At 40.8% G+C, this 27486-nt stretch overlaps 1 protein-coding gene across 1 annotated transcript; it reads left to right on the top strand.

The window, feature by feature from the left end:
- Positions 1-25885, top strand: RMND5A (required for meiotic nuclear division 5 homolog A). Its single transcript, XM_068403147.1, has 9 exons — positions 1-371; positions 4274-4416; positions 11340-11474; positions 11646-11746; positions 16858-17024; positions 17763-17928; positions 20327-20429; positions 22625-22779; positions 24160-25885. The coding sequence occupies exons 1-9, from the start codon at positions 230-232 to the stop codon at positions 24221-24223; spliced, it is 1176 nt and encodes a 391-aa protein (XP_068259248.1). The 5' UTR covers positions 1-229; the 3' UTR covers positions 24224-25885.
- The last annotated feature ends 1601 nt before the right edge of the window (positions 25886-27486 follow it).

The following is a 27486-nucleotide window of genomic DNA, read 5'->3' as shown; positions in this document are numbered from 1 at the left end:
TGCCTGTGCACAAGTGCCGCAGCCTGAGGAGACGGGGAAGTTGGGAGCGAGCGGCGCGCCGGGTCGGGCCGGGCTGGGCCGCGCCGGCGGGACGGTGCTGGCGGAGGGCGGCGAGGGTGGGGCGGCCAGGCAGGGGGGCCCGGGCGGAGAGGGGGGCCCGGCGGCGGAGGAGGAAGAAGAGGAGGACGAGGAGCAGCAGCAGCAGCAGCGCGGCCCGGTGCCGGCCGCTATGGACCAGTGCGTGACGGTGGAGCGGGAGCTGGAGAAGGTGCTGCAGAAGTTCTCGGGCTACGGGCAGCTCTGCGAGCGCAGCCTGGAAGAGCTCATCCAGTACGCGGGCGGGCTGCGCCGGGAGATCCTCCAGACCGAGAGTACGTGGAGATCCCTCCCCTACCCTTTCCCCCGGGAGACGGGGCCCGGCTCCTTGCTCCGGGGTGAGAAGGCCCAAAACTTTGGGCCTTTGTGGGCTGGGGGACCCATCCGGGGAGACCTTCCTCCAGCCTCGGGGCTGAACAGCGCTCCCCGCTCCCGGGGGGTTTCTGCCCCGCTTATGGCCGGCCCCGGGGAAGGTCTCTCTGCTGAGGGGGAGATGACCTGGAGGTCTCCTCCCCTCACCCCCCTGGAGTCGGAGCTTTGTGCGCGTTTCTGACAGGGAAAAGTTAAAAGTAGGAACAGGTATCGGCCCTCCCGGGCCTCGCCTGCCTTCTGTGTGCTGCTGAAGAGGCGAGTTTGTTCCTCAGCAGCAGGTACGGCGTGGCCCTGATCAGCGTGTCCGTACCTCCTGCACCTTCGTGTTGAGTTACAGTGGGGCGTGGGGGGGAAGGAAACAGCGGGGCTGCCCTGTTTTCTTTTTTCCCCTCTTATTTCTCTTCTTTTTTTTTTTTTTCTTCCTCAGTCACTAAGTTGTTTTCTTTTGATGTGGTGAGATTTGGAAGTGTTTAGGGTAAAGCCACTCTTTAGCAGGAAGTAAACACGGCCTCCAAAGTCTTGTCCGTATTTTGCAGCTGATGTTGAGCGCTGGCGCAGGCGGGCTGGATGGCCAAAGCGCGCTGTAAACATGAGACATTTAAACCTTGCGAAATCCCTGAGCTGGAGGTAATGCAGTGTTTATTGATGGAGTGGGAGGGGATGGTGAGACAGCTGAAGTGATTTACCCAAGGCCATGCAGGAAGTGAGTGATGGCTCAGGGATTAAAAATGGGAACTTGGAGGCTCCTGAGCCCACCTTGGAGAGCAAACTGTGCTATTTCACTGTTTTGCGGGATCTGCTTTTGTTTGGTTCAGAGAAAAATGTGTTTGCTGTAGTCTTGTACAAATACGGTGCAAAGCTCACTTATGAGTGCGTATGATCCCAGGAACATAAACACGAGCGTATTAGAGCTGCTGTGTGTACACTGCAATTTCCATAGAGAGCAAACATGGAACTCCAATTCCAAGGCATTTGTTTGGGATAAAATAACTTTCAGTCTTTTGGGCATTGTTTTGAACTCTGTTTCAATAAATGTAGTTTGTGCTGTTCGAAACAGTTTGGGCTTGTGCATTAAGGACAGTCGATAAAATGCGCGTCTTCACAAACTGAGATGCTGACCTTGCCTGGAAAGCTGCGTGGCGTGACCTTTGTATTGATCTTCATAGGACTCTGGGGGCCTGTAAAGATTTGTCTGTAAGAATCCTGTTGCAGGTCCAGAGATTTTACTCTCGTCATAATAAAATTAAAAGGTTCCAGTGTGCAGTTCCTTCAGGGTCCTCACTGGGTTTTCCATCCAGACTTGGATTAAGAGTTTTTGGGACTGTCCTGTGAAGGCCCTGGACATGTTTTCAGCACTTACCAAATAAGCAGTGGTGCTGTCTCAGCAGAGTACATCCCAAACTGAGCTTTCTTCTAGTAAGTACTCTAGAATGAAGCCAATATGTTATTAGTGCACCCACAAAGATCTGGGGACTCTGTTAAATTTTGGCATCTGAGGATAAGAGGGCTTCATAAGTGGCAGAATTCTTATTTTTTCTTTAACATGTTATTTATAACTTTCTAATAAGAACAGGTATTTGCAGCTTTTATGAACTGTATCCTGAGCATTTTTGAAAATTGATGGAAGTGGAAGCAGCCAGACATCTTAATGTGGAGCTCTGTAATTCAGGGGTCCGAACTGCAGATACATGCTTGCGTATGTAATTTAAAAGGAAAAAAGAGAAAGAAAACCCTGACTGATGAAGAAAGAATTAATTCTGTAGGACAAGATCTGAGAGCAAAGATGTATGAAAAGACCTTAAATAGGCAGTGGATGTAAAAAGGAAGTGGGTGGAGAAAAAGAAACTCTTAGAAGCTGCTTCAGCCTCTAAACTGATTTTCTTTTCCCCGCTCATGCAGTCTCTTAAAATTTCTTGAGCTGTTTTCATATTAAAGCCGAAGTACAGTGCTAAGGCCCGTGAATGGGAAGACAAAGTTTGTTTTTCATCACTCTTCCCCTAATATATCTCACCACCTGGAGCAGCCAAGGCAGGATTGCGTATTCTTGGATGGTATAAATGTGTCTGGCTGAGTAAACTTGGCTTTGGACTCTATTCTGTGCCTAGTGTCTGCTCACTAATGTGTTGTTTTTTTTTTTAAATTGTGACTGCACGTACGCAATACAGAGAGAAGCTGTTGGTCTGTAGTGTTCTAAACACTGAATTACTGGGAGGACGGTCTGCAGGCTTCTTTCTGCTGATTTATTAGGAGTAGCTCATAGTTTAATTAATGCTGAAAGAGATGGGTGCAGGGGGAAATCTTTTCTCTTACGGCTCTGATGGCTTTTCCTGTGTAGACGTTTTCATTGCTTTACTGTAGTTGGTTTCTGCTGCAGTGAGTGTTAAGGGACAGTAATTCACTTATTTGCTTGGGGTAAAAACAGTTACGCATGTAAGTTGTTTGGGTTTTAGCTTGATGGCTTTTCTTGCCAAAAAAAGGGCTCTTAAGAGAGTGTATTTTAACCTCTCCGTTTGTTGGGGAATGAGTATTTCCATTTGGTTATTGCGTAATCTCTGACTGATCATTTTGTCTTGGCAACAGTCACGAGCCAGTTATTTAAGATCCTTCATGTGATTTTAAATGTCTATCATAAAAATTAAATAGCAACCGAGAAATAATGATTATTCTTGAAATAATTTTAGGAGATGAACTTTATTTAATAGTTGAGTGAAATTTTTGCTTTTAATTCAGGATGCATAGAGTCAAGTTAGTGAACGTGCACTGAAGAGTCTGTTTTGATCCTGTTACTCCTCACTCATTCACTAGGGAGAAATACAGAGCCTCTAACGTGGACTCTAACGTGCTGCTGAAACCAAAGGCCTGTTAAAATACAAAATGAGAAGGGAACAAACTTCATCAAAAACGTGGTTGCTTTTTAAATCTTTCTTCTAAAGAGATATTTTGGGGATTTTATTTTTTCACATGAAGGGTTTGGATCCTGAATGTCAGGGAAGTATTTCTGGGCTGCGCTCCCACTGAAATCAGCCTTCCTGTGCAGTTGAAGGCTGGTAAGTCTCTGTCCCTAAAGGAAAAATTCTTCATGTAGAATGAACTGTGAGGAAGGAGAGACCTTCAGAGGTAAGACTGGAAAAGAGATCCTCTTTGTATTTTGAAATCAAGAAAATCTTGTAACAAGAAAGAGTGGATCTGATGTTCACAGTCAGATCCTTTACGGGCTCTTTCTCGTCCATCGAGGAGAATTTGGGACTCGTTGGCTGATCTGTTTCCACAAGTCAGGAAGCAGAAGTTTCCTACAGCTCAAACACAAACAGAGTCTGATATAAGTGGGCAGCTTGCGGGGCAGGAATGAATTGGGCCCTCGTTAATCCAAATTTTGCTTGCACCTTGTTGAGGTTAAACATGACGTTCTGACATACCTTCAGGGAACTGTCTGAAAGAAAACTGATCCTGTAGTAGGTTCAGTAGCTTCCTTTTGTATCCTGTGAGGTTGTGGATTGGGGTGTTTCTTTGAGATGTGTTAATTGATCTACTGTGACTGAGACACATGAGAACTTTACATTAATTTTTTAAACTGTTGCACTTGTTCAGTGTTATTGTGCACCCGACTGGATTCCTGATTCCACGGGTGAGCCGTGTCCTGTGCATCTTCCTTCATTTAAACTGATCTTGCTTTGCAAATACTCTCTAGATTGCATTTCTTTCTTTTTAGTACCATTTCTTGTCTTTATATGTTGTTGCATATTGAAAGATTTAATGTTATCATTTGTTTCTAACAAAGTTAGTAATTTTCCTCTATTTTGTCTAGATCAAGATGGAGACTTGTCAGGGACAATTTCACTTGTTATGACACAGTGTTGTAAAAGAATAAAAGATACAGTTCAAAAACTGGCCTCCGATCATAAAGACATTCACAGCAGCGTATCCCGAGTTGGAAAAGCCATTGATAAGGTATTTATTTTGTGGTTTGATTGTATTGCCACATATATTCTGTGATGTGTACTCTGCTTTACAAAATTTGGGTTTATACTACTATTAATCTTAATTAAATCTTCCTGTCAGCTGCAGAAGCGTAGGATTGGGGCAGAGGCAAGACAGTGGGGTGTACAGTACTTGCTTTCAGAACTCACTGTATACAGAGTACCCCTGCTGGGGCAGCTCGGATGTCTTAATTTCCAAGAGAACATGCCCTATAGATATTACTAGACTTAGTAATAGTATGTGTTACATCAGTTTAGCAAAATGTTTGCTTCAGTATCTGTCTCAATAAGAAATACTGTTTTTTTTTAATATGTATCTACTGCATTTCTAGTTAATTGTCAGTAGCAAATAATTCAAAAGTGGCATTTTGTTCTAGAAGGCAGTATAAAAACAAAGAATTTTTTAAGAAAGATATTTTGTATGTATTTCAGGTGTATTGTTGGTTCTTAGGGCTTAATTTTATAACACGCAGTGTTCTTTATGTGAGTAGAGTAGGTTCAACTTCTCATAGTACCTGTGTCTATGCCATAACAAATAGTAAGGTAGGGCAATTTGTCTTTGTATATGAGATGTTCTTATATGAATTCCAGGTTCAAGAATAACTGGGATTGGAATATCTGTGTGTTATTTTGTCTAAAGTAGTTCTGTACCCAAGGAGTCTTGTACTTGCTTTTTTGGACATTCGTGTGTGATAGTTTCATATCAGAATGTGCTTATGTTGATAGGGTCTAAACATTTGTTTTAAGGGGCACCTTATAATCTTACTAAGGAAGACACTAGGAAATGAGTCTCTTCATCTGGCCAAAGACACTCACAGCATTACAGAATGCTCATTCATCCTTTGGGAATCTTATTTAAACTTTGTTAGTAATGATGATTTGTTAAAGCATAATCGAACAGTAGTGCGATGAAGAGACAAAGTACGTAATGCACAGACATTCTGCCCAATAATGCAGCAATTGTTATATTTTTTGCTTATTTATGATTGACCATCGTGGAGAGCTCAAACTTTGTACGATAGCTTTATTCCAAGCGTCACTGTTATCCAAAGCTTAAGGACGTATCTGTCTCTAATCCTTGCTGCTGTATCTAAACCAATTAACTGGAGTAAAATTCCATCCTTATTACTGGCTTGAAGCCTGAAATAAATCTATGTGATCTTGTCCTAAGTTTGAAACTTTCCTGTTCTGCTTCAGCAAGTGGACTTTGTACAAATAAGCTTTCAGGTTTGGCTATACCTTTTTCATTTAAATACTCTGAGGTAGGGCAGCCCTAGGTCATATATAGAGGGTGTGAATATTCAATGGAAATTGGTGATGGTATTTCTTAGAAGCCAAAGAAAACAACACTTGCAAGCTTAATAAAGTTTAGACTTGAGTCTAATCTCCAAATAGCTGTTTCAGTTGTCATGTGCATCGTTTTTCCAGTGTTGTTTCTGTCCTGCTGTTTTATCTACTATTTTTGTTTGAAAAAGGATAGCTGTAAATAAAAGCATTGTTTAAATTTCAAGTGTGTAGTTTTGTAAAATAGTAGAAAGGATACCAATAATCTGCTCTGTGCCTGTTGAGTGTCAGAAGGGCTGTTTCAGTGAGGTCTTCAAAAATGAGCTCGACTTGCTGTATTCAGTGTGTTCATTCCTCTGGCTTTTCAATCTTGCTTAGTGTCTGTGGCATTTACGTTGAAAGACTAGAAGCATTAACTACATGAATCCCCAGTCCTGCTCGTAGTGAAGGATGTATTTTCATGAAGTTCAGAGTATCAGGACTGTCTCCTTAAATGTGAACTTTGACTTTTTTTTTAGTGCAAGTAACTTTGGATTTTATTAGTTTTCCCTGATTGTAATATCTTAAGGGAACTACTTCAAAATGTACCCTGAAGTCTTGGCCTGTTTGTCAGGTGAATATGTGTAATGTTTAAATCCAGGTGGAATTTAATGCTTCCCTGGACAGTGATGTTTGAAGGAAATCTTCCATACGTACTTAATGTGATTTCCCTCCCCTGCTGGCAAATTTGCTTGAAACCTACCAGCAAAGTCTTTGTTGGCATCCGTGTCCCATAACCTATTGAAATTGCCCTCCCACTGTTCCTGCCCCATAATATACTTAAGCTTAAACCAATAGAAGTAATTAAGTGTAATTGATGTAGTGAATTGATTCTTGACACGTTCCGGACAGAATACTACTGCTTCCTGAATTAAATGCTTGTTGGAATTTAAAGCAGCACAGCCCTTGCCTGGATTCATGAGATTTGAGTTTTGTTTCTGTCACGTGTAAATCCTCATTCTGGCATTTTTCCTCCTTTATTTTATAGACGGGTTAACACCTCTAGAACACCGCTTGTGGTCTTCCTAGCTATATACGCTCAGGCACAGATAAACGTAACTCATTATTTTATTCCCTGATTTGAGATTGGGAAACATGCTAATATTAGTACCAATTTTATGTGACGCATCCAAATGACAGCTGTTGTTACGTGTAGAAACAACAAACTTCCTATTTAGCAAGCTTGGAGTTTGAAAGAACTTGCTGTATTACCTTCTCGTGGCAAACTTCAGGTTAAATTTCTTTTCCCCACGTTGAGGCAGGGCTGTATCTATAATGTAAAGTTTAGACCGGTTGGTTTTTAAGTTAGTGTAATCATTGCTTATGAACTTGGGTGGGACCTGGATTTGTCTGCCTGCAGAGTTCACTCTGAGAACAGAAGCTCCTCAGCGTTTGAAAAATGAAGTTCAAATTTGGCATTAAATGTGAACCACGTTGGAAGTCTGAAATGCCAAATCTTTGTGTGTTGCTTTTTAGTTAGCAGTTCCTGGAAAGTTCATCTAATGAGCTAGACCTTTTTTCATAGTGGTTTGACACGAATTACATGCTTCTGATCCATGAAGGGTTACCCTTTCTTCCAAAGAGCATTTTCTCCTTTGAAAGGAAATGTTTGCATCCAGTTTTTTCTGTATTGTACGAGCATTTGCTCTGCTTCCAGAACTCATCATGTCACTGTTGTTCAGCAAGTTGTTATCAGGTAGCTCACTCATCAGTCTCCCTGTAAATCAATCACTCTTCTGGAATGATTTGAATTCATCTCTAAGCATGTTTCATGGGGCTAGTAAATGTTTTCCCTCTAGCAGCAATCTGAGTAGTGGTTAAATGCCTTCATTCAGGAAAGTAAGTGGAGTAATGATAACTCCTTCCATTTTCCCCATGAATTTTAAGCCTGTTTTTAAAGGGCCGACACTTTAATCCAATCTCTGTTTTGCGAAAGCAAACTTTTACCTAAGTTAGTGTATGTTTCATGTAAAAACTTGCATACAAACAAACTAAAAACCTTTACTGAACGTCATTTAATTATGTTGCTGTGAAGAATGGGGCAAGTTGAGCTTTATCTTATGAACCAACAAATTGAACAGAGAAGGTAAACAAATGTATTTTATTTGTATTTTGGGTCAGAATTCTGAAGCAGGGAGGAATGCAGAAAGTGATCTCAACTGAGAAACTGAGGAATAAAACTGCCCTTAATCATCAGCCTTCTTGATAGCATATTGTTACTAATAACATGGAAGGTTGTATGTTGGTTAAAACGGTCCATCTTGTGTGTGTGTGTGTGTGTGTGTGTCTTGAAGTCCTTCTCACATTTCAGCAGTTATCAGTAATGTACTTTACATGCTATCATCGGTATATTTAGCACATAATAGTCTACATTTTAGCCCTAGGCTTACTAGTTAGGCTCTTAATATTCCTGAGAAACAAACCTTTCTTTAACTAACACTCTTCTAAGCTTAAAACATGAAAAGCACAAAATAACCTTTCTGGAGTTTGTAACTTATGGAATTTATTCCAACTTTTGAAATCTTATTAAACACCACGTGCTCTCAGTTAGCATACTGTTAGCATTTAGAAAACAAAACTCAAGAGATATGTAGTCACCAGCATATCATGCATGCCTGATGGTTATGAAATATGTAAGCCAAAGGCAGGCAGTAATTAGTTCTGACATGTGACAGTCACTGTAATATGTGCAGTCAGTTCTTGAAGCTCCTCAGGACCCTGAGGAAACAGATCTATAGAATCCCACATATAATAAAGACCTCAGAAATCATTTAAAACAACAACAACAAGTTATTGAAATAAGAACCTGGTCAAGACTGAGTTGATCGGAGAATGGAGCGGGGGGTAATTGAGGTCTTCAGGTTGTATGATGTGACTTGAATCTACTGCACATCTGGGTTGATACGACTCATAGTTACCATCTTTTATGGGATTTAAAAATTCTAATTTATGATGGGTTTTGAAAAGATTTGCTCATAGGTTTGTTGTTTCAGAACAAAATGTGGATTTTGTGAAGGAACTGAGGTAAGTGGCTCTACCACCTCTGCCCCCAAGCAATGAGAAGGATGTGATGATGTTTAACGCATAGGTTCAGCTCTAATGGCTTATACATTTGCTAGAACTTGAAATTCTGTGAAGAATAGCTTAAAGTTAGTTATTTTTAGATTACTGATGATCCCCACCTCAGAATCTAAGTAACAAAAGCAAGCTTGTGTGTTGTTAATACTGCCTCTGGTATTTCCTTAATGCATTGTCGATGGTTTTATGTTACCTGTTGGTGGTGTTTGGACAGTGATATCAGAATCACTGGGTTGGCACAAATAGGACCAGTATTATTTAGTCTTCAAGATGCTGAAGTTTTTCCAAGATAAAGCTTAAAGACAAGCAGCATGACAAGGAGCTTACAGGTTAAGACACCAAAGTGAAAAATGTTGTTAAATGGCAGACTTGAATCAATGGCAATGATTTAAATGCTCATCTTGCTCCACCATCTCTGAAAGATGGGAGAGACAATTTGCTAGTCAAAGGGTAATGTTTTACTGAAAGGTTGCGAAGAGACCCGAAGGGAGTGATGGTTTTGAAGCCACACGTGCAGGGATGAGAAGCCTGCCCCTTTCTCACGATGACACAGAGCAGCATCAAAGGAGATGTGGAGGTGACTGGTGAAGGAAATTAGTAAGTGACGAATAAAAGGAAGACGTGGTGTGAAGCCGAGCTGTGCAGAGTACTGGGAGGAGGAATGAAAAGCTTTACAGATTTATGCTACTGTGCCCCCTCTCACTTCCCCCTTGCTGTGTAAGAGGTGGATGTGCTCCCTGTTGGTAAGGCTGCCTCTGAAGGGCTGATCTCCGCTGTATGGGAGGTGCCACCATGCGTCTGTCTTTACTGTAGCTGATCGCTGCATGTGACTCCAGTCCTCTCTAGCCAGCCCACAAAGGCAGCAGTCCCAGTCTCTGAGGCAGACATCTGAATTGTGGTTAGGTGTTTGATACCTCCTAAGGTAAAAGCGGTGAGGCGTAACTGTGCAAGAGAGACGTGTGTGAGGCAAAAGTGACCCCTTGGTCTGAAAGTCTGAAGCTGCTGTGATGATGTTCTCTACTTTTTGTAATTTTAGAATCTTCTTCCAACTTAATTTAACTGCTGAAACAGGTTAATAGTAGGCTCCCGAACGCTTTTGGCAGCATTGCTCTGTAAATGTCTGTTGCCTGGCATGTGTTTTGACAAAACAACATATGACTCTTTGGGTTCCTACTGCAGGTCGGCGATGCCATGTCCCTGGAATACAAAGTGTCCGTCTAACGTAAACCCACGTCGCCTGCTCAGATCTGTTCTGAAGCTGGTTATGCAGCTTTACGCTGGCAGACCTTACAGCAGGTCGGGTATCGGCTAACCTGCCGCTCCGTTGTTGTGCTGGCTGGTGGGGAACCCATAATACGTGGTTGACAGATAGCTCGTACCAACTTTGGTTGTTTGCTCTACCTGCTTTGACAGGAGTGTGCGTTTGTGCTAGGTCGGTGTTTCCTTACTGTGCAGGACTGGTGATTTTCACAGAGCTGTAGCTGAAGCACTGCCATTTTCACCAAACTTCGGATTTCTGAAGTTCCTTCTTGGAACAGAACTGTAGTGAACAGGCCATCAGGTCGGGCAGCAAGCAAGGCACTGACTTCTAGACTCTTTGTTTTTCAAGAGGTTTGTTTTTAGGCAATGGGTGAGGATTTTTATTCAACATAATCTGCCTGCCCCAATCATAAAACATGTTAGCAGTTAAAATCCTGTTTTATATCTTGGGTTAGAATAAGTGTTGCTCTTCTGCTGCCAAGAGGCGCAGTGCCAAGTGTTACTAAAGAGTCACCATGACAGTATTTTTAGTTGTTCCTGGAATATGTCTGTAGGCCACTGGCCTAAAAATACACGGCAGTAAGATCATCGGGGTTAGATGTGTAAAAGATCTCTCAGATCTTCAAAGCTCATCCTGTTGCTGGGATGTTGAGGTCTTCAGAGACTTGAATTTCATTGTCGTTTGGGGGTGAGGAGAAGTGACATTTCCTTTTTCAGCATTGTCTACCCCTCCAGCTACGTCAAAAATTCTTGAGTTGAAGCTTTTACTTCTAATTTGGTGTGCTGTAGTGCCAGTGATGCATTGATAACAGTATTTTGATTCTAGTGTAGGTGATTTTGTTTTCTGTTCCCTATGCATTTTCAGTTTTCACATATGGAAAAAGCCTTTTCTGCAGATACTTCCTTCAAAAACACATCGTTGTCTAGACACCCCTTTATTAGTTAACTAGATTTCTAATTTGCTAGCTAGACTTGTAATTTCTCAGTGTAATTCCTTATCGTGGATAATATTCAGACTTGAAATGAGTGAGCCAAAGGATTTTTTTCTCCTGTACGTAGGAGATAATGAAGCAGCTGACGGATATATTTCTCTTTGAACAGGAGGTAACTGAGGGCCAACTGAGTAATAGGCAGAAAGCATCAAGGTGGAGACATAAGTGTCCTGCATAATTAAGGAAAAATTACGTGGCGCGATTTGTTCCAGCCTATTAACTGTTAATTTGTACGTTTCAGAATTTTGACTCCGACATCAGCAGCGTGGGGATAGATGGGTGCTGGCAGGCTGACAGCCAGCGAATCCTCAACGAGGTGATGGTGGAGCACTTCTTTCGGCAGGGGATGTTGGATGTAGCCGAGGAGCTTTGTCAGGTAACGATAAGTGTGGATGTTCAATGTTATTGATCATGGAAAATTACACTTTGGGTTAGCGTCCTTATTTGAATGTTAATGTTCCAGGTGAATATTTAAACTGTCAGAACAACAGCAGCCTAATCCCGTGTTTTCTTATGCTTCAACTAAAAACTGCCTTTGTTTTTTCAGGAATCTGGTCTGTCAATAGATCAAAGTCAAAAAGAACCGTTTGTGGAGTTGAATCGAATATTGGAAGCATTAAAAGTTAGAGTTCTGAGACCTGCGTTAGAGTGAGTCTGCTCAGGTTTTTTTCTCCTTTTTTTTTTCTGAATGCTTTTAACAAATCCTTAGTTTTTCCAATTTAAATATTGTCTTTAGTATATTTTGATGTGTCCCCATTTGTCCTTTGAGAGGTCTAGTTACTGAGTGAACCCCTGCCTTCTCCTTTTGTCCCCTCTATGTCCCTCACTGTGGGCAGTACTTAACTAAGGGGCTTGCTCTTAGATTAAAGATTAACTTGAATCATTTGTGATGCTGTTTTAAGGTTTTGGGAAGAAGCATCACTTAGAGAAACAGTTGTCTGTCATGATGGTGTTTAGCCTTGTAGTGGATCATTAGTGAACCTTATTTTAAAAGGTCCAATTATGAAGGATACCAGGACTTATTAAAGGTGTTGGGTATCTCCAAATCTTTTTGGCTTCACTGAGCCCTTGGGGTGAGCAGAACTTGACCTGGGAACAAATATCTTGCTTTTCCTCAAGTCACTCTCCCTTTCCAGATAAGGACCACAGGGTGGGAACAGGGAGTGAAAGGATAGGTGTGTACTTTGCAGGCTGCTGCTGCCAGGTAGGTGCTGATTAACACTGGGTGAGAGATGTGTCCCTTTCCTTGGCAGGAAACATCTTTGCGGTACGTGAGTTGGCAGCCTGGGCTGACAGTAGGATCTGTTAGGGAGATTTCTTCTGAACACAACGATTCTGTTCGCAGAAGTCTGGATAACGCTGAACGCTCAGATGAAAACAAAGCGTGGGAATATCTGAGGTCTATCAGTCAGCCTTGGACCAGGATATTTTCTTGGTCTTAGTAGACTTTACAACCATTAGACATGTAAGCTGGTGCTAAAAGTGACAGGGAAGAGGGAAATGTGATGAAATGTCTCATGGGCTACTGTTTTGATTTCCAGTAGTGGATAAGTAACTGTGCTGTACCATTTCAGAACAGCTTTTTTTTAAAAAACAAGAAAACACCAAACAAACCCTCAGCCTATGTTTCTGGGGGTTTTTTTTGGATATTTTTTTTTTTTTAGGCTGTGAGAGTTTTGGTAAGCTTAGGTTGGTCTCTAAGTAAAAAAAAAAAAAAAAAAGCTTTGAAGTGACCGTTTAAAAGTAGAAAAAACGAAATGAAGCCAATTCAAAATTTCTGCTTAATTCCAGAGCATAATTCATACATTTAAAATACTTTTCTTGCATTATTCAGTTAAATACATTTTCATATCAATGAACTTTTTTCTCTTCCCTTTAACATGTTCCAACGTGGGTGTGTCAATTCAGAGATCATTGGCATCTAAACTAAGTGTGGGGATACTCTGATATTCAGACCGTGATGTTCATAAACTAAATCCTGGATTGTGCCTCTGGGTCATGCGAAGTTTGACCTACATAGTTGGTCTTTGAATATAGTTACAGAGGTGGAAAGCTCAGGTGGTTTATTACTATTGAATTGGCCAGTTGAAGGAAAGCAACACTGAAATGCCTCGTGTTACAACTGAAACAGGATTTACTGTCAGCTGCACTATGGATTTCTTGTAGTTCAAACGCTAACGTAGCTGTTGCGAAGGACTCTCTCTGCGGAACAGTAACTTGCTGTTACAGCCATCCACTTGAAGTCAGTAAATTCGTTTTAGCTCCAGTTAGCTCAGCCTTCTGCCTTACTCGTTGCTACTTAGTCATATCTCGTAGTTGCTGTGATGTGTTAAATTATTTTTCAAACAAAAGGGAAGGCATAGTCCTTCTTCAAAGGAACTCTTATTCCCAAGACAGCTGAATGGACAGAGAATAGGGTGTATTGTCAGCACAGTTTGTATGCTGGTCTCCCTCCCCCACCCTGTCTCATTTCTGTTTATAATGTTTATTCTGTTTAAACTCTGCAGTGCAAAAGCTATCTGCTTCTCTTTGCCTGCGGCTGGGCACAGAGGGTCCTTATTTATAGTGATGCTTATGTAAAAAACATGGTTGTTAGTGAGGATGATCAAAATAAGACAAAACTATACAGTTTAGGAGGTAACTGATGTCTTAAATGCCTGGTCATTCTGCAGAACTGTTGATGCTAGTGAAGGTATTTCCCATATTATTTTCCAGCAGGTGTGGGCACTCAAGAGGAGGGTTAGAAACCACTCCTGGAGGGATGGTCTATCTGTGAGAGGAGCTTGGAGGGACTGTCATTGTGCTCTTTGGGCAAAAAGCTAATAAATGGCTAAAATTGGCAGCAGTAAATACATCTTCAGGGGTGCCTAAAAGCAGTCCCAAACTGGCCTGTTCTAGGGCTACTCTACTGACAGTGGTGTTGAAGCAGAAAGCAAGTGTTACACAAGGAAAATTTAATTACAGTATCATGAACCAGGAAGGGGAGTATAGCAGGGTTTACCCATGCAAAATTGCGAAAGGTTGGGATGAAAACAATAACCAGTCTCTCTGGCTCTGCCGGTGCTCTGCAGTTGGAGCTGGGCTTAACTCAGTGTTGGAAACGAAGCAAACACGGGTGGCTCCTGGTCACTGCCATCGAAAGGGAGTTGTCAGATTAATGCCTTTTCAAATGGACTTTCAAAGCCCTGCTGTGGTGACAGTGAGAAGTTAGTGTTTCGTATCTATTTTGACCAAAAGAAAGACCCTGGTTGTAGTGTCTTTCAGATTTTCTTACTAATACCAATTCCAACACTTATAAATACTACACTTCAGAATTAACTTTAGTACAACTGGCTGTAAGATTTTTCTTTTTTTGTGGGGTGTGCAACTTGACTTTGTAAATGCCCAGTGTGGCCCTGCGCCCTAAGCTGTGTAACCTCTGTACCTCTGCAGGATCCCATTAATTTCCAGTGACTTTTCTCATTGTAATTTGGTGACGGGGCAGGGAAATCCATAGGTTCTTTCTGGGTGGATTCTGGCCCTTCTGAGCCCAGGTGGGTCTCTGTGTTCAGGTCTGGTGGGAATGACTTGCAGCTTCAGAGCTTTTGACTGCAGTCTCCTGGGGAAGAGATACTGTCTTCTCTTATGTCTGTAAAGCAGCAAGGTGGACAGGTCCTGGTATTTGCTGGGACCTTTGAGGTATGGTTTAAACTTAATTTAATCTTTGCTAGACTTTGTGAAATTCATTTTAACTAAATTCCATGTGGGAGCTAGAAGAGAGCTCTGTGTACCTGTGGTTTGAGTAGTATACTGTAAACTTTAAGAAATGGAGATGGATTTGAGTCTCAGAAGTGAAAATACCCTGAAGGTATCGTTTTGAGAGGAGGTAGGAAGACAGGTGTTGTGATTACTAATGATTTTGGACAGTGGTAGAGAGTGTGTGTGTTGAATGTTTTAAACCTCACTTGTTTTTTTTTGTCTTTCCATTAGAAATAGGAACAGCACGTCCTAGACCAAACACCTCAGGCCTGGCTTCTGTGGCTGCTTTCTTCTGATACAAATCTGTGCTGCCACTCAAAGAGCTAAAAATGGAAAGCCTGCCTAAAAGCTAATTTGGAAAAATAGACTCAGTCTCAGCAAGATGAAGTACTGTGTCATGTGGTTGCAAATATTGGCAGGGAGAGGATGGAGGCTCTTTTGATGCATCCCTTTTGATGCGATGCAGATTAATGTCTCATTAATGGGACTGTGGATGATACTAGTCTTAACTGTTTATTGATAATAGTTTTTTGTCTTTCAGCTGCTTATTGGTCTATGGTTGTTAACTTCAGGCTCTTGTTTTCTTAGTTGAACTTTATTGCCACTATACCTGGTATAAACCAAGGACACTGATCATAAAACAAACAAACAAAAAACAAACAACCCACAAACCCAAACAACCCGTGGTTAGCCACCCTCTTGGTGGAGATCAGTGTTGATGGTCTTCTGAGGCTGCTTATGTGAAACTGCTTGAAATGAGGGACAGTGGAGCTTATCCTTAGTTCAAAGGCTACGTTTTTCACTGTTTCCTACTGAAAGATTACTGATGTCATTACAAAGCCTTGCTAGTAAACTCAGACTCCTGACACTTTCACCACAACAAATTGAAAGTAGGTACTTGCTCATTAACGTTACATCTTAATGCAGAAGGCTAACTTGCATTGAAAGCTTTACCAGTACTGTAAGAATGCTTAATTTTCTTATTCTAGTATTGCTTGAAAAGAACAGAAGCCTCACATAACCCTTCTTTATAAGGAACAGAGACTACCTCACTTCTTTGCTGAAAAGTGAAAAGCTCTTTGCTTAATGGGGCCCCCACAGTGAACATAGTATAACTAATTAACACTAATGAGAAACAGATGTACTGAAGAACATTGAAACTTGAAGTTCTTAAGAGAAAGATCGGATTGATTTAGGCCTGACTAAATTGAATGAAGGAGAAAAAAAAAACCAAAACACAAAATACCAAGAAAGGGATGGATAAAATCTAAATAATAAAATAACTTTCTATGAACTGCTTTGAAAATTCCAGTTCAATTTACTTGGTGTGTGTTTAAGGATTCTTCCATGTTATTTGGGAGCCAAACATTAGTGTTGTCATGGTGAATGAGACCCAGAAAATGAGAAATATGTTTATTGTCCAAGTTGAAAATAACGCAGAAAGCAAAGTTTAAGCAGGGTAAAGTATGATATTTAAACTGATTTCCCTTCCCACTATCCCCTGTTGTAATGTCTTGACAATGTCTATATTTGGGGCCCCCATAGACACGCTTCCCCTCTCCAGGGCAATGTACACGTGCGTGTAAACATAGGGGCTTAGAGAAAATCATTGGTGAATGAGGAAGTTGGAAAATACGTTCTTGAAAGGCTTGGTCAAACTTCTTGAACATGCAGCTGAAGACTATCTGTAATTGTTAAGATTCAGAGTGGTGTTAATCCAAATACAGCAGATTCTAGCTATTTCTGCCTTATATTGTGTCTAATTCAGTCTTGCCTTCCAGCCAGTGAGAATGTTGCAGAGATTAACTGTACAATAGCTTCAGAAGTACCATCATTCGTGTGTTGTGTGCCCTGTGTAGCTCCATTACTTGCCATTTTCTGTGCTCTGTGTACTCGTAGAAGTTCAGGGAACAATCATATTCTCCTTGAAATAGGTGGTTGATAATTGTCATAATTTCATACGGTGTAGGCTGACAATTATTCTTGTGTCGTGTCCCATTGTACCTCCTCGTTTCTTCTAGGTGGGCGGTATCCAACAGAGAAATGCTTATGGCACAGAACAGTTCGTTGGAATTTAAACTGCACAGATTATATTTCATTAGTTTATTGATGGGTGGAACAGCAAATCAAAGAGAAGCACTTCAGTACGCGAAAAACTTCCAGCCGTTTGCCCTAAATCATCAGAAAGGTAAGTTTTCAGTCACATTAAGGGGATTTAAACCACTTGGATGTGGCATCTTGTAATAAAATATAAATAGTGTTCTAAATGTGTTTTACTCCATTATTTTCATTTTGTTAGAGCCTTCTTATTTTTGTATTTAACATGTATAACCTGAATCCTTACAATTTGAATTAACTCCTTTTTTCTTTTAAAGAGGACACAAAATTATATTTTAATATGTCTGCACATTAACTTAAACTTAAGGTTTTTGACTCTTTAGTACTTAGATTACATCTAGAATAGGCCTGCTGCCAGGATAAGGTGTTAAAAATGCACAGAAACATTCTTGGAATGGTCATTGCTATTTTTTGCTGTGTGGAGTAATACAAAGAGAAATGAAACTTTTGAAAAATGGAGAAGATGTGAATTAAGTGAACCATCTTAAACTAAATCCAGAAAAACCTGTTTTTTTAGGGTACTGTGTGTGTCAGATTACAAAAAAGTAAACCTGATTTAAGCAAATTAATAGGCAGCATGCTGGTGCTTGTAGAGGGGCAAGAGATCTCCCCAGTCTATCCGTAGTGGCCTGGAGCTCTCGTAGCTGTAGGTGTCTGTTCTGTGATGGCTGTAGTTGTATTTTGTAGAGGTGAGAATGTGTATTATTGACATGGTTTATCTGCCTGTTTTCCATGTAAAAGCTGAAACTGTAGACGCTGGCTTTCATTTGTAGTATAAAGTGACTTAACTGTTCCTGGTCTTTTGCAGACATTCAGGTGTTGATGGGCAGCCTGGTATATCTGCGGCAAGGTATAGAGAACTCTCCGTACGTTCATCTATTAGATGCAAACCAGTGGGCAGACATCTGTGACATCTTCACAAGAGATGCCTGTGCTCTTCTGGGGCTCTCAGTTGAGTCACCTCTCAGTGTTAGGTATGCTGGGTTTCATTTGCTTTTAAGACCAGGTACATAATGTTTTAGGTTTCTGTTTGTTGTTGAGGACAAAAGAAACGGCTTTTGAGAAGTGGTCTCACCTAGCTGGTATTAAATAAAGAGTATGGTTACAATTAGCTTTAACAAGATTTGCAAAGATTAGAAGTCAGAGGTTCCAGTGTGCTGTGCTTTACCCTGCACCTTCGCAGCTCAAGAAGCAGCATTTGTGGATGGAATTTGGCTTCCGTAGTTCAGATATCAGTGTGAAAGATGAGGATGGTGATCAGCCAGTTATTCCCACAGCAAATGTGTGAAAACCATCCCTGCTGTTCAACTGCAAAAACCCACAAAACTCTGGCCATGATTATGTCAGCATTTGATCATCTTGATTTTTAATCCACGTTACTTTACGTGTCTTCTCCTTAGAAGAATGCTTAAGAGTTATTTTGCAATTTCAGCTGCTAAAATTTCCAAATTGTTTGCTGGACCACATTGACAAAGAAGAGAGGCACTTTCAAGCTCAGTAGCTAATCTGACAAAATGCAAATCTGTAGGAGGCTGTTGGAAATGTGAAGAAAAACCAACCTGATCTCCTTCTAGCTTCTCTGAAGATAAAACAGATTAGCTGATGCTTAGCCTTTGGATGTCAGTTCCCCCAATATACTCGCCTGATGTTCTCGTTTTCATTTCAGACGTTAAATAGAAAAGAAATTATATGTCTCTTTCTGGGCTAGATTTGGTACTTAGCAGAAGCTTCACTACCTCTTCTTTTGTTTTTTTTTGGCTTTTTTATTTTTACTGTTTGCATGTTACTATTACTAGACTTCTGTGCTTAGTTTAGAGCTCTTAAAATTGTCAAGCCTTCTGCTTCTCCTGTTTGCACCTCTGTCACAAAATACAACAGATATGTTGGGGTTTTTGTTTTGTTTTATTTTTTTAGCTTAGGCAAGAGATCCATAGGTTTTAGGCACATCCCTCCCAAGTAAACTAGCCATAGTGTTGCTGCAGAAACATAAAAACAAGTATCTGGAGGGGCAGAGCGGAGAGGAAGATCATGACTTCTGTAAACAATAAAACTTGCCGCATGTCAAATACTGTGTTCAGTTTTGGGCCCCTCACTACAAGGAAGACATCGAGGTGCTGGAGCGAGTCCAGAGGAGGGCAACGAAGCTGGTGAAGGGTCTGGAGAACAAGTGTTATGAGGAGCTGCTGAGGGAACTGGGGTTGTTTACTCTGGAGGAAAGGAGGCTCAGGGGAGACCTTATTGCTGTCTACATCTACCTGAAAGGAGGTTGTAGTGAGGTGGGTGTCAGTGTCTTCCCCTAAGTAACAAGTGATAAGATGAGAGGAAACAGCCTCAAGTTGTGCCAGGGGAGATTTAGATTGGATATCAGGAAAAATTTCTTCACGGAAAGGGTTATCAAGCACTGGAACAGGCTGCCCAGGGCAGTGGTGGAGTCACCATCCCTGGAGGTATTTAAAAGACGAGCAGATGTGGTGCTGAGGGACATGGTTTAGTGGTGGACTTGGCAGTGCTGGGTTAACGGTTGGACTTGATGATCTTAAAGGTATTTTGCAACCAAAACAATTCTATGATTCTAAATAGTAAAATCATCTGCCAAAGAAAACAGAGCAGGCTGATACTAAGGTCAAATCCTATTTCTATTGCTGCTGATTTCCGGGCCTATAGTACTGTCATTGGACTTAAATCCATCAAAACATCTGTTAATTTGTGGAAACGCATTGTCATACTTTCTTTTGTAACATAGTGAAACATTTCAAAATAATGTGGTAAGTTCTGGTAATGGGTAACTCCCAGAGCAGGCTGAACTGTTGGGACACTGACTTTGTTCAGTTTTATACTTCCATTCTTCTTACAGGCTGTGGTTTCCTTCCTTCAGTTGCCTTCCTATGTTTTTTCAACATTTGTTTTCTTGATTTAAGGTGAGGGTGGAAAGACATTTTTCTTTACATGGTAATTACATGTAATTAAAGCATTATGGGTTGCGTGTATGTGTGGGTTACACGGAAACTCTTAGGCTGCATATACTCTTCCATAGTTAAGAGAGCAACTACCTATATAAGCTAACATGATGTCTTCCTCCTGTACAGCTCAAAATCAAAGTAGGTGATACAGAAAATCAGTTCATTATAAGACTCAGAGCAGGGATTAATGGTTGTTTTCAGTCCAGAATGCAGTACATGAAGGCCCTAGCCTAAGATGCAGGGTAACCGATAACCTGCCCCAAAACTTGCTTGTTGTGCTTGAAGGGAGCTTAGAAGGACAGACAAGAACTGAATGAAGCAGTACTGTGTCCCAGTTAACCTTTAAGGTAGAAATATGAAAAATGCTGGTTTCCTAACAGGCATCTTGTGTTAACATTTCCTTCCTCTGCAGTTTTTCAGCAGGTTGTGTAGCATTACCAGCTCTAATTAATATCAAGGCAGTTATTGAACAGAGGCAGTGCACAGGTGTTTGGAACCAGAAGGATGAACTACCGGTGAGTTGATGCTGAGCTATCCCAGGGCAGGTTTCTAATGGTGAATGCTGTTTTCAGATTTCTTTTGTACTGAATGTTGAGGGATGTTACACACTGCCGCCACCTCCAGCAGCTCCTGGGCTTGGGACTTCTTGCCGTAGAGAGACCTCGGGGTCTCGCCCCAGGCCGCTGGATGTGGCTGCTGGTTTCCTGTTTTGTAGGTTCAGCCAGCAGCAAAGCTGAGCATGAATTGCAGACACCCACCCACGCACACGCACAAAGGACACTTGATAGGACCAGCTACACAGGCTGCCACAGACGAGGCGCTGCCTTCGATGGCACCCACATACAGGACTTGAATAAAACATAAGTATAGACAGCCAAGATCCCTTCCTCCCCTTTGGCTGGCAAAGATTGAAATTCACTGGTGAAAGCCCACATGCACCACTCTAGATTTCACAAGCAAATGCATGTTCATGGACCCTCAAATACTGTCATGGCCCTTCTGGCCCATTTTATACGCCCTTCTGGCCATTCCTCCCCAATCCCCCTCCCCTGCACGTTGCTCCTGCAGCTTGTATGGTTCTACTGACCCCCTCTCCTACAAGACCCTCAGGTGTGCATTCTTACCCATTGCAAAGTCCAGTTTTGGTTGCAGTTTCTTGATGACCTGTCAATTAGTGTGACTGACAAGGTTGTTTCTTGTTATTGTCTCCATTATGTTTGTCTGTCAGGTTTGTATCTTTCAGTTTTGTTTGTTGCTCCCCCCTTTACTTGTTATTCCCTTTCACATTTAAAAGGTCTTTGATCAAACAACCTTAACAAAACAGATGCTCTTACCTTCCACTTAGCCTTACACTGAACGTATGAGATGTTTCTATATAACTGGAAAGGAAATGCATCCCACTGAGAAACATTAACTTCCTCTAGCTGTGCTTCAGCTCTGTCCATGAGTTGCTTTGCACTCCTTATCAGGCAGATAGGAGTTGAAAGAATTAGTGCTACATCTGGGGACACAGGAACTGAATTAGGATCCAGTGCATTATGCTTCCAGCACAACTCATTTATATTGGTTAAGATGAAGTTCAGTTGTTATGAAACCCCAGTTTCCCTTTATAGCTCTTACCAGGTGTGTGCAGCTCTCCAGTGGCCTGCTCCTGATCTGGAACAAAAACCTGTTTTGTGCAAACTGGGCACGAACTGAGTTAGCCTCTGATTGTAGCTGTAAGAGATTCATTTATAGTGCGAGTACGTGTGTTGAGTCTCTCCCAGCTACGTTTTCTGTAACACTTGAGAGTGTAACCTCCAAGTGTGACAGATTCATGCCCTGCTGTCCCGACAGGGATGATTAGCGAGGGAACATTTGGAAAAAGATTTCTATCAGATGCAGATCAGTTAATAGTATTCATATGCCTCTTTGCATATTCTAAACTTAAGGTTTTCTAGCGTGTACTGCTAAGGTGGTATGGGGATGGGAAGCCTTATTTTCATCACGTAAAGACAGAGGTTAAGTAGAGTGAAAAGGTTATATTGTCGTTTTTTGTTGAAGGTTAAGCCTGTCAGAACTGAGGACTGGTCAGATCTAGGAGCTTCAGGTACAGAAGCTGTGATTTTTTGCAGTTCTCAGTCATTCCTGAAGTCATGGACCTGTTCTTGTCTGTGAGATGACCCTTTCTGAAATCATATGGTCCAAATGGCAAGAGTTGTGCTGTACCAGTGTCTTCTGTTTTGGTACTGAAAATAAATGATTATGATGAACTTCATTATTGACATGACATGTAGGTGTTGGGAGAGTCTTTCAAGAAGCTGTAGAACATTAACATAATCAATCCAAGGGTTTTTCTTTTTATTCCCCCCCTCCCCTTAAATGAGATACATCATCTAAACCACTTTGGAAATCACTGGCTAGGAAATACAGAAAGTCTTGTTGGGTCATCAGCTCAGTTTTCCTGCCAGGGCATAGATTAGCACTAAAATATGCACTTGTCCCTTGGCAGAATACTCTGCTTTGTTGAGGATGGGGAGAAGCAACATAAGTCATCATTTTAAGATCACAATTAAGTAATTTTGACAAGGAAATTGTCAGGCGTCCACACAATGGATTTTGCTGCCTTCACAGCTGAATTGTGAAATCCGTTAAGAGCCATGACCGAAGGGGATAATTGTCTGGAAATGTAGTTTCTCGTGACAAATTGTTACGTTAATTTCTTTCACAGATTGAAGTGGACCTTGGTAAAAAGTGCTGGTATCATTCAATATTTGCCTGCCCCATTCTTCGTCAGCAAACAACAGATAATAATCCACCTATGAAATTAGTCTGTGGTCATATTATATCAAGAGATGCATTGAATAAAATGTTTAATGGCAGCAAGTAAGTACCATTCCTTTATTTCAAGCAACATATAGATGAGGACAAATCTTGAAGACTAGAATACTGTGTTTCAGGAAAACTGAGTCCCTAATTACATAATTGGTGGAAGCTTGTTAATCTTAGAGAATGACTTAGAAGCCAGATAAGCCAGGTTGATGCACTGGAGAAAAGCATAATAAACCCTCTGATGTTGTAGAAAGTGAGATTACGTGAAGGAATGCAATGAGCAGAGTAATTTTCCAAGTTGTAAGTACTGTTGTGTTGTCTTAAATTCAAAATGGAGGCTTTTACACACACAGTTTTTCGTTGGGAGCAGGGTTAGTAATGCGTGAAACATCCCTTTAAAAAATAAAATTAAATCTCTGGGGAATATGGCTTCATAATTGAGCAGGTAGTTGAATTATCACTGTGGAAATACTCCTTCTTAGATATCAGTGGGGTGCCTACAGGCTTTTGGGAAGGAGGAAATGGGAGGGAGCGAGCTATACAGATTTCCTTGAGGAAGAACCAGTGGTAATTTGGATTGAATTTATACCGCTTCCGTGGAGGCTGTCAGCTTAATTTAGAGCCCTAAGTTGTTTTGTGAAATCCAGTGTGAAAATAAGTGATGCTACGAATGAAAATGTCAAGTGATGTTTGCGTTCGTTGCCCTGGTAGAAGAGGCTAAAGGTATGCTTTTGTGGGCGACTTCAGCCATTTTAAGCCAGTAAACTTGCTGCTACAATATTCCTGTCCCCAGTCATTCGTTCCTGATGCTTTCATTGATCAGCTTCAGTGACAGCACAGCTCTGACAATGTTAACTCAGGGAGTGTGAAAGGCCCAGACTTAGAGATGGGGAAAAATGGATCAATGCTAGAAGAAATATTGTAAGCAGGTGGAATTGTATCAGGGGAGAGCTCAGCAGGGAGGCCAGGCTGACCTATTTAGCCATAGCCTGCAGGAGCTGATCTAAGTGGGCTGTAGAATCACAGTATTTTGGGAACCAGAGAGTAAAACACACTGGATGCCGAGGAAGTCAAAGTGAAAGCTCTCAACCTATGTAAAACTACTAAAATGCAACAAACTAATCCAGAAGCAGAAATAATAGATTAATCACAAAGAGTAATTTCTTGGTATTTAATAATTCAGGGGTGTGTGAATGAAAGATGAGAAAGAATATAATTAGAAGACAACTGGTGATAAGGTCTCTCTCAGCTAAAGGTGGCTTTTAATGGAGCCAAGTAAAGTGTAATGCCTTAAGAGTACGCTTGTTTCATGCTACAAGGGAAAAAAGGGGAAGGATTATCCCTGCAAACTCGATACCTTTGTAATGGATGAAGAAGCTTAATGCTCAGTGGTTGCGCATTGCCGCAATTCTAATGTGTTGTCTTTGTCCCCAGATTAAAATGCCCCTATTGTCCGATGGAACAGAGCCCTGGGGATGCCAAACAGATATTTTTCTGAAGAAAAGTTTCATTATGCAGTTTGTGACACTCTGGATTTCGGGTGCATTTCGGGAGAATTGAAATACACTTGTTCCATCTTATGCAGCAGACTGAGGACTCCTGTGTTTGTATAAGCTAATGCTACAGAAACTTTGCCAACATTTAGTATATACATAAAAAGTGGAAATGCTACAGAATTATTATTACCATAGGGCTTTACTATACTCTTGGTCTCCATATCTGATCAAGTTACTACACCAGCAGTTGTCATTCAATGCAGGTTTTTGTACTTAATTATATGGTGACTTTTTACTTTTTAAAAGCAGAAATTGATCGCCCCCATTTGTTTAATATTCTTCCTGCTATTAATCTATCATTCTATTGATAACTGTCACCTTAGAGAATGTTTGTGGAAAAAGTTTTATTCCCTGTAATGTGTACATAATTAAAGGTAAATACTTCGGGGGAAAAAAAAAAGTTTGATAAATTGAATAGTGGTTATAAAAACTAATTTGTATTTTTTTTGCTGAAAAAGCTGTGATATATTCTGAGTTTTTCTTTCATTTTTTCAACTTTTACCTAGAATTCAAAGTAAATGTGCATATATATAAAGTATATAAAATATATAGCCCCAAGGGGCTACCTGTTGAAATCCATCACTAATTTATAAGGGTGGTGTGTGGCTAAATTACTACTGGAGCAGAGAGGGAATAGGAAATCCTGTTCCTTTGGTTTCACGATCAAGTGTTTGTGTAAGAGAACATTCAATAAATTCTGAAGTGGAAATGCTTTTAGTCAATGACATTTGCTGTCTGGCCTTTGTAGTCATGTTCTTTGAACTTTGTATTCAGGATTAGGCTATAAATGTCATGTGGCTGTGTAGTTTAATAGTCATTATAGTGTGCTATTTATAAACAGTTATCAAAACCAAATAAATTGTAGAAGTATTCATTGTTAAATGGGGGAAAAGCATGTTCTGATGCAATCTACTGATCACAACTCTGCCCTTGGCAGAACTGGGCCCTACATCATATATTAGGAGGTAGCAAGTTTTCTGTAGCTTGAGAACACTTTGCTTCTAGCCTTGTTTTTGTAGTAGAATATTACTGCCATCACCACTTTTTCTGCTAAATTTGTCATATTGTTGACTAGGTAAATTTGTACTCATAAACAAGACGTAGATCATGGCAGTTAAATCTTTTCTAGTGTGCATATATTTGTATTTATTGCACTGTCCTATAGTAGGGCAAGCAGCCATAAGGCATGCGAAGCTACATGTAAAATTATATTTCTGTATTGTGTAGTTAAAAAAACAAACAAACAAACAACAAACCCAAGCTTATGTGGTTGAATCCTGACACACTGGTTGAATGCACTAGCACAATGCACTACAGAGAAGACCGTCTTTGAGAGATCTACACCTTTTGAATTTGTCACCTGACCTGAGAGACTGAGTTGGACTCTATCGGATCCGTGACAATGGACATCCCTGAAGAGACATTAAGAGGAGCAAGTCAAGGCACACAAATTTTAAACTATAAATATGTTTGATACGTGTGAAAAATACAGGTGTGTGATTTCCTGCAAAACTTCGATTGTATTCACACTGAGTTCAGAACACAACCGCGTTACCAAGTGGTAAAATCAACAATAAACGGGTGAGGATATTATTTTCCATGTAGGTTTCCTAGTCTTGCTGAAATTGCTTTTAATCTTTTGAGTGGAATTGTTTAATGCTTTGGATTTATATGAAGTATTTAAAAAAAACCCAATAATAACAAAACCCCCAAAACCCACCCTGAAGTGTAAATGCTGCATCTCTTTCTCTGTTATGCTGCTGGTATTTTGGCACTGGTGTGAACACCGGTTAGTGTTGATGGTGCCTCTGATGCAATTGCTTGGAGTACAAAAATGGCAGTTTTTAAATGACAATAGGGTACAAATTCAACTTACGTATTAGAATGTTTTTAATACGAAGTGGTCCTGTTTTCCCTTTTAAATAGTGCATGTTCTAGATCCATAGGTAATTCAAAAACTCTGCTGTTTGCACCAGATAATTGCAGTTCTTTTCCTAGCTGTCTGTATGTTTACTTAAAAATAATTGCTTGCAGTTTTGAAGTTACACCAACAGATGATGCTAGCAGTTTAATACAGAATGCTTATGTGCTTACAGCAAGGGGATATTGTGCTGGGTGTTGGTGAAACATGTCTGCGTTTTGGTGGGTACAGCTATCCAGTTTGCCCGTCGAGGTGATGCAAGTTGTCTCCTGCTACTGCCTGGTAGGCTTCTGGTAACTAGAGACAGTGCTTGCACGGGGAGAAGGGAATAATTCTCTGAGGTTTTCCAACTTAAAATATACTTAGCCCCTGATACGCATACATTTGCTCTAACAGGGTTTGGCAATATCCATAGTAAAATGTCTTTGATTCTAAAGCTACAGTGGTATCTGAGGTCTGTCTCTATGGCACTTTTGGACCACTTTAACTAGTCCCTTTGTGCAGCAAGTGCCTTTTAATGAGACTGCTGCATAATGAGAGTAAGGAGACTGAGCGCATTGATATCTGTACTGACATCGCCGGGTCACTTCTGCACACTGTGTTGGGTTTGCAGCCGGTGCTTCCCCCTCCTCTGCAAAACGTGTGGGCAACAAGCACACGGGCTAGTAATGGAGATGGGCCTGAAGCCAAGGATTTTTTGACCGTGCTTATATAGAAGGTTTAGCTTTTAGGTGCTCTGAAAGTAATGGATGGCTACAACTACGATTTCCATAGGAGTGGCTTGTTAGTAGCGTTGTTTCTATGTGGTTTTATAGCTGTATTACATTAACTCTATTAATAGTTTGAATTTTAGTAAATGTCTTAAATAGGAAATCTATTGTGATACGTTCTTATGGGGTCTCAGGTCTGACTTGTGGTATAAAACATAATCAAACCTTAAAAACAGATAGTAGGAAATGAAAATAGTACATAGCCTTTGTGATCTCAAAAGGTATTGATCATTTTTGTAGTACTGTGACTGTCACTAACACAAAGCTCATGTCCTCACCTCCTGTTAGTACTCTTGATGATCAGCTGCTCTGTGAAGTATTTTTGAATTAAGTAAAGACTTTTCCTGCAATGACTTCAGCTCTATGCATTGCAACAAGACATGGCTGAACAACCCATCTTCCCTACTAAAAATCAGTGTTTCTGTACTGAAATACTCTGATTTCAGTCCTCTGACTGTAAGTCAGGTTCATTAATGTGTGTAGAAGCTGCAGGGAAAGTATCTTACAAATAATG

Source organism: Nyctibius grandis, chromosome 6 (genome assembly GCF_013368605.1).
Source record: "Nyctibius grandis isolate bNycGra1 chromosome 6, bNycGra1.pri, whole genome shotgun sequence".
NCBI lineage: Eukaryota > Metazoa > Chordata > Aves > Nyctibiiformes > Nyctibiidae > Nyctibius > Nyctibius grandis.
Note: the sequence above shows the minus strand (reverse complement) of the source record. Positions and strands in the feature narration are given on the sequence as shown.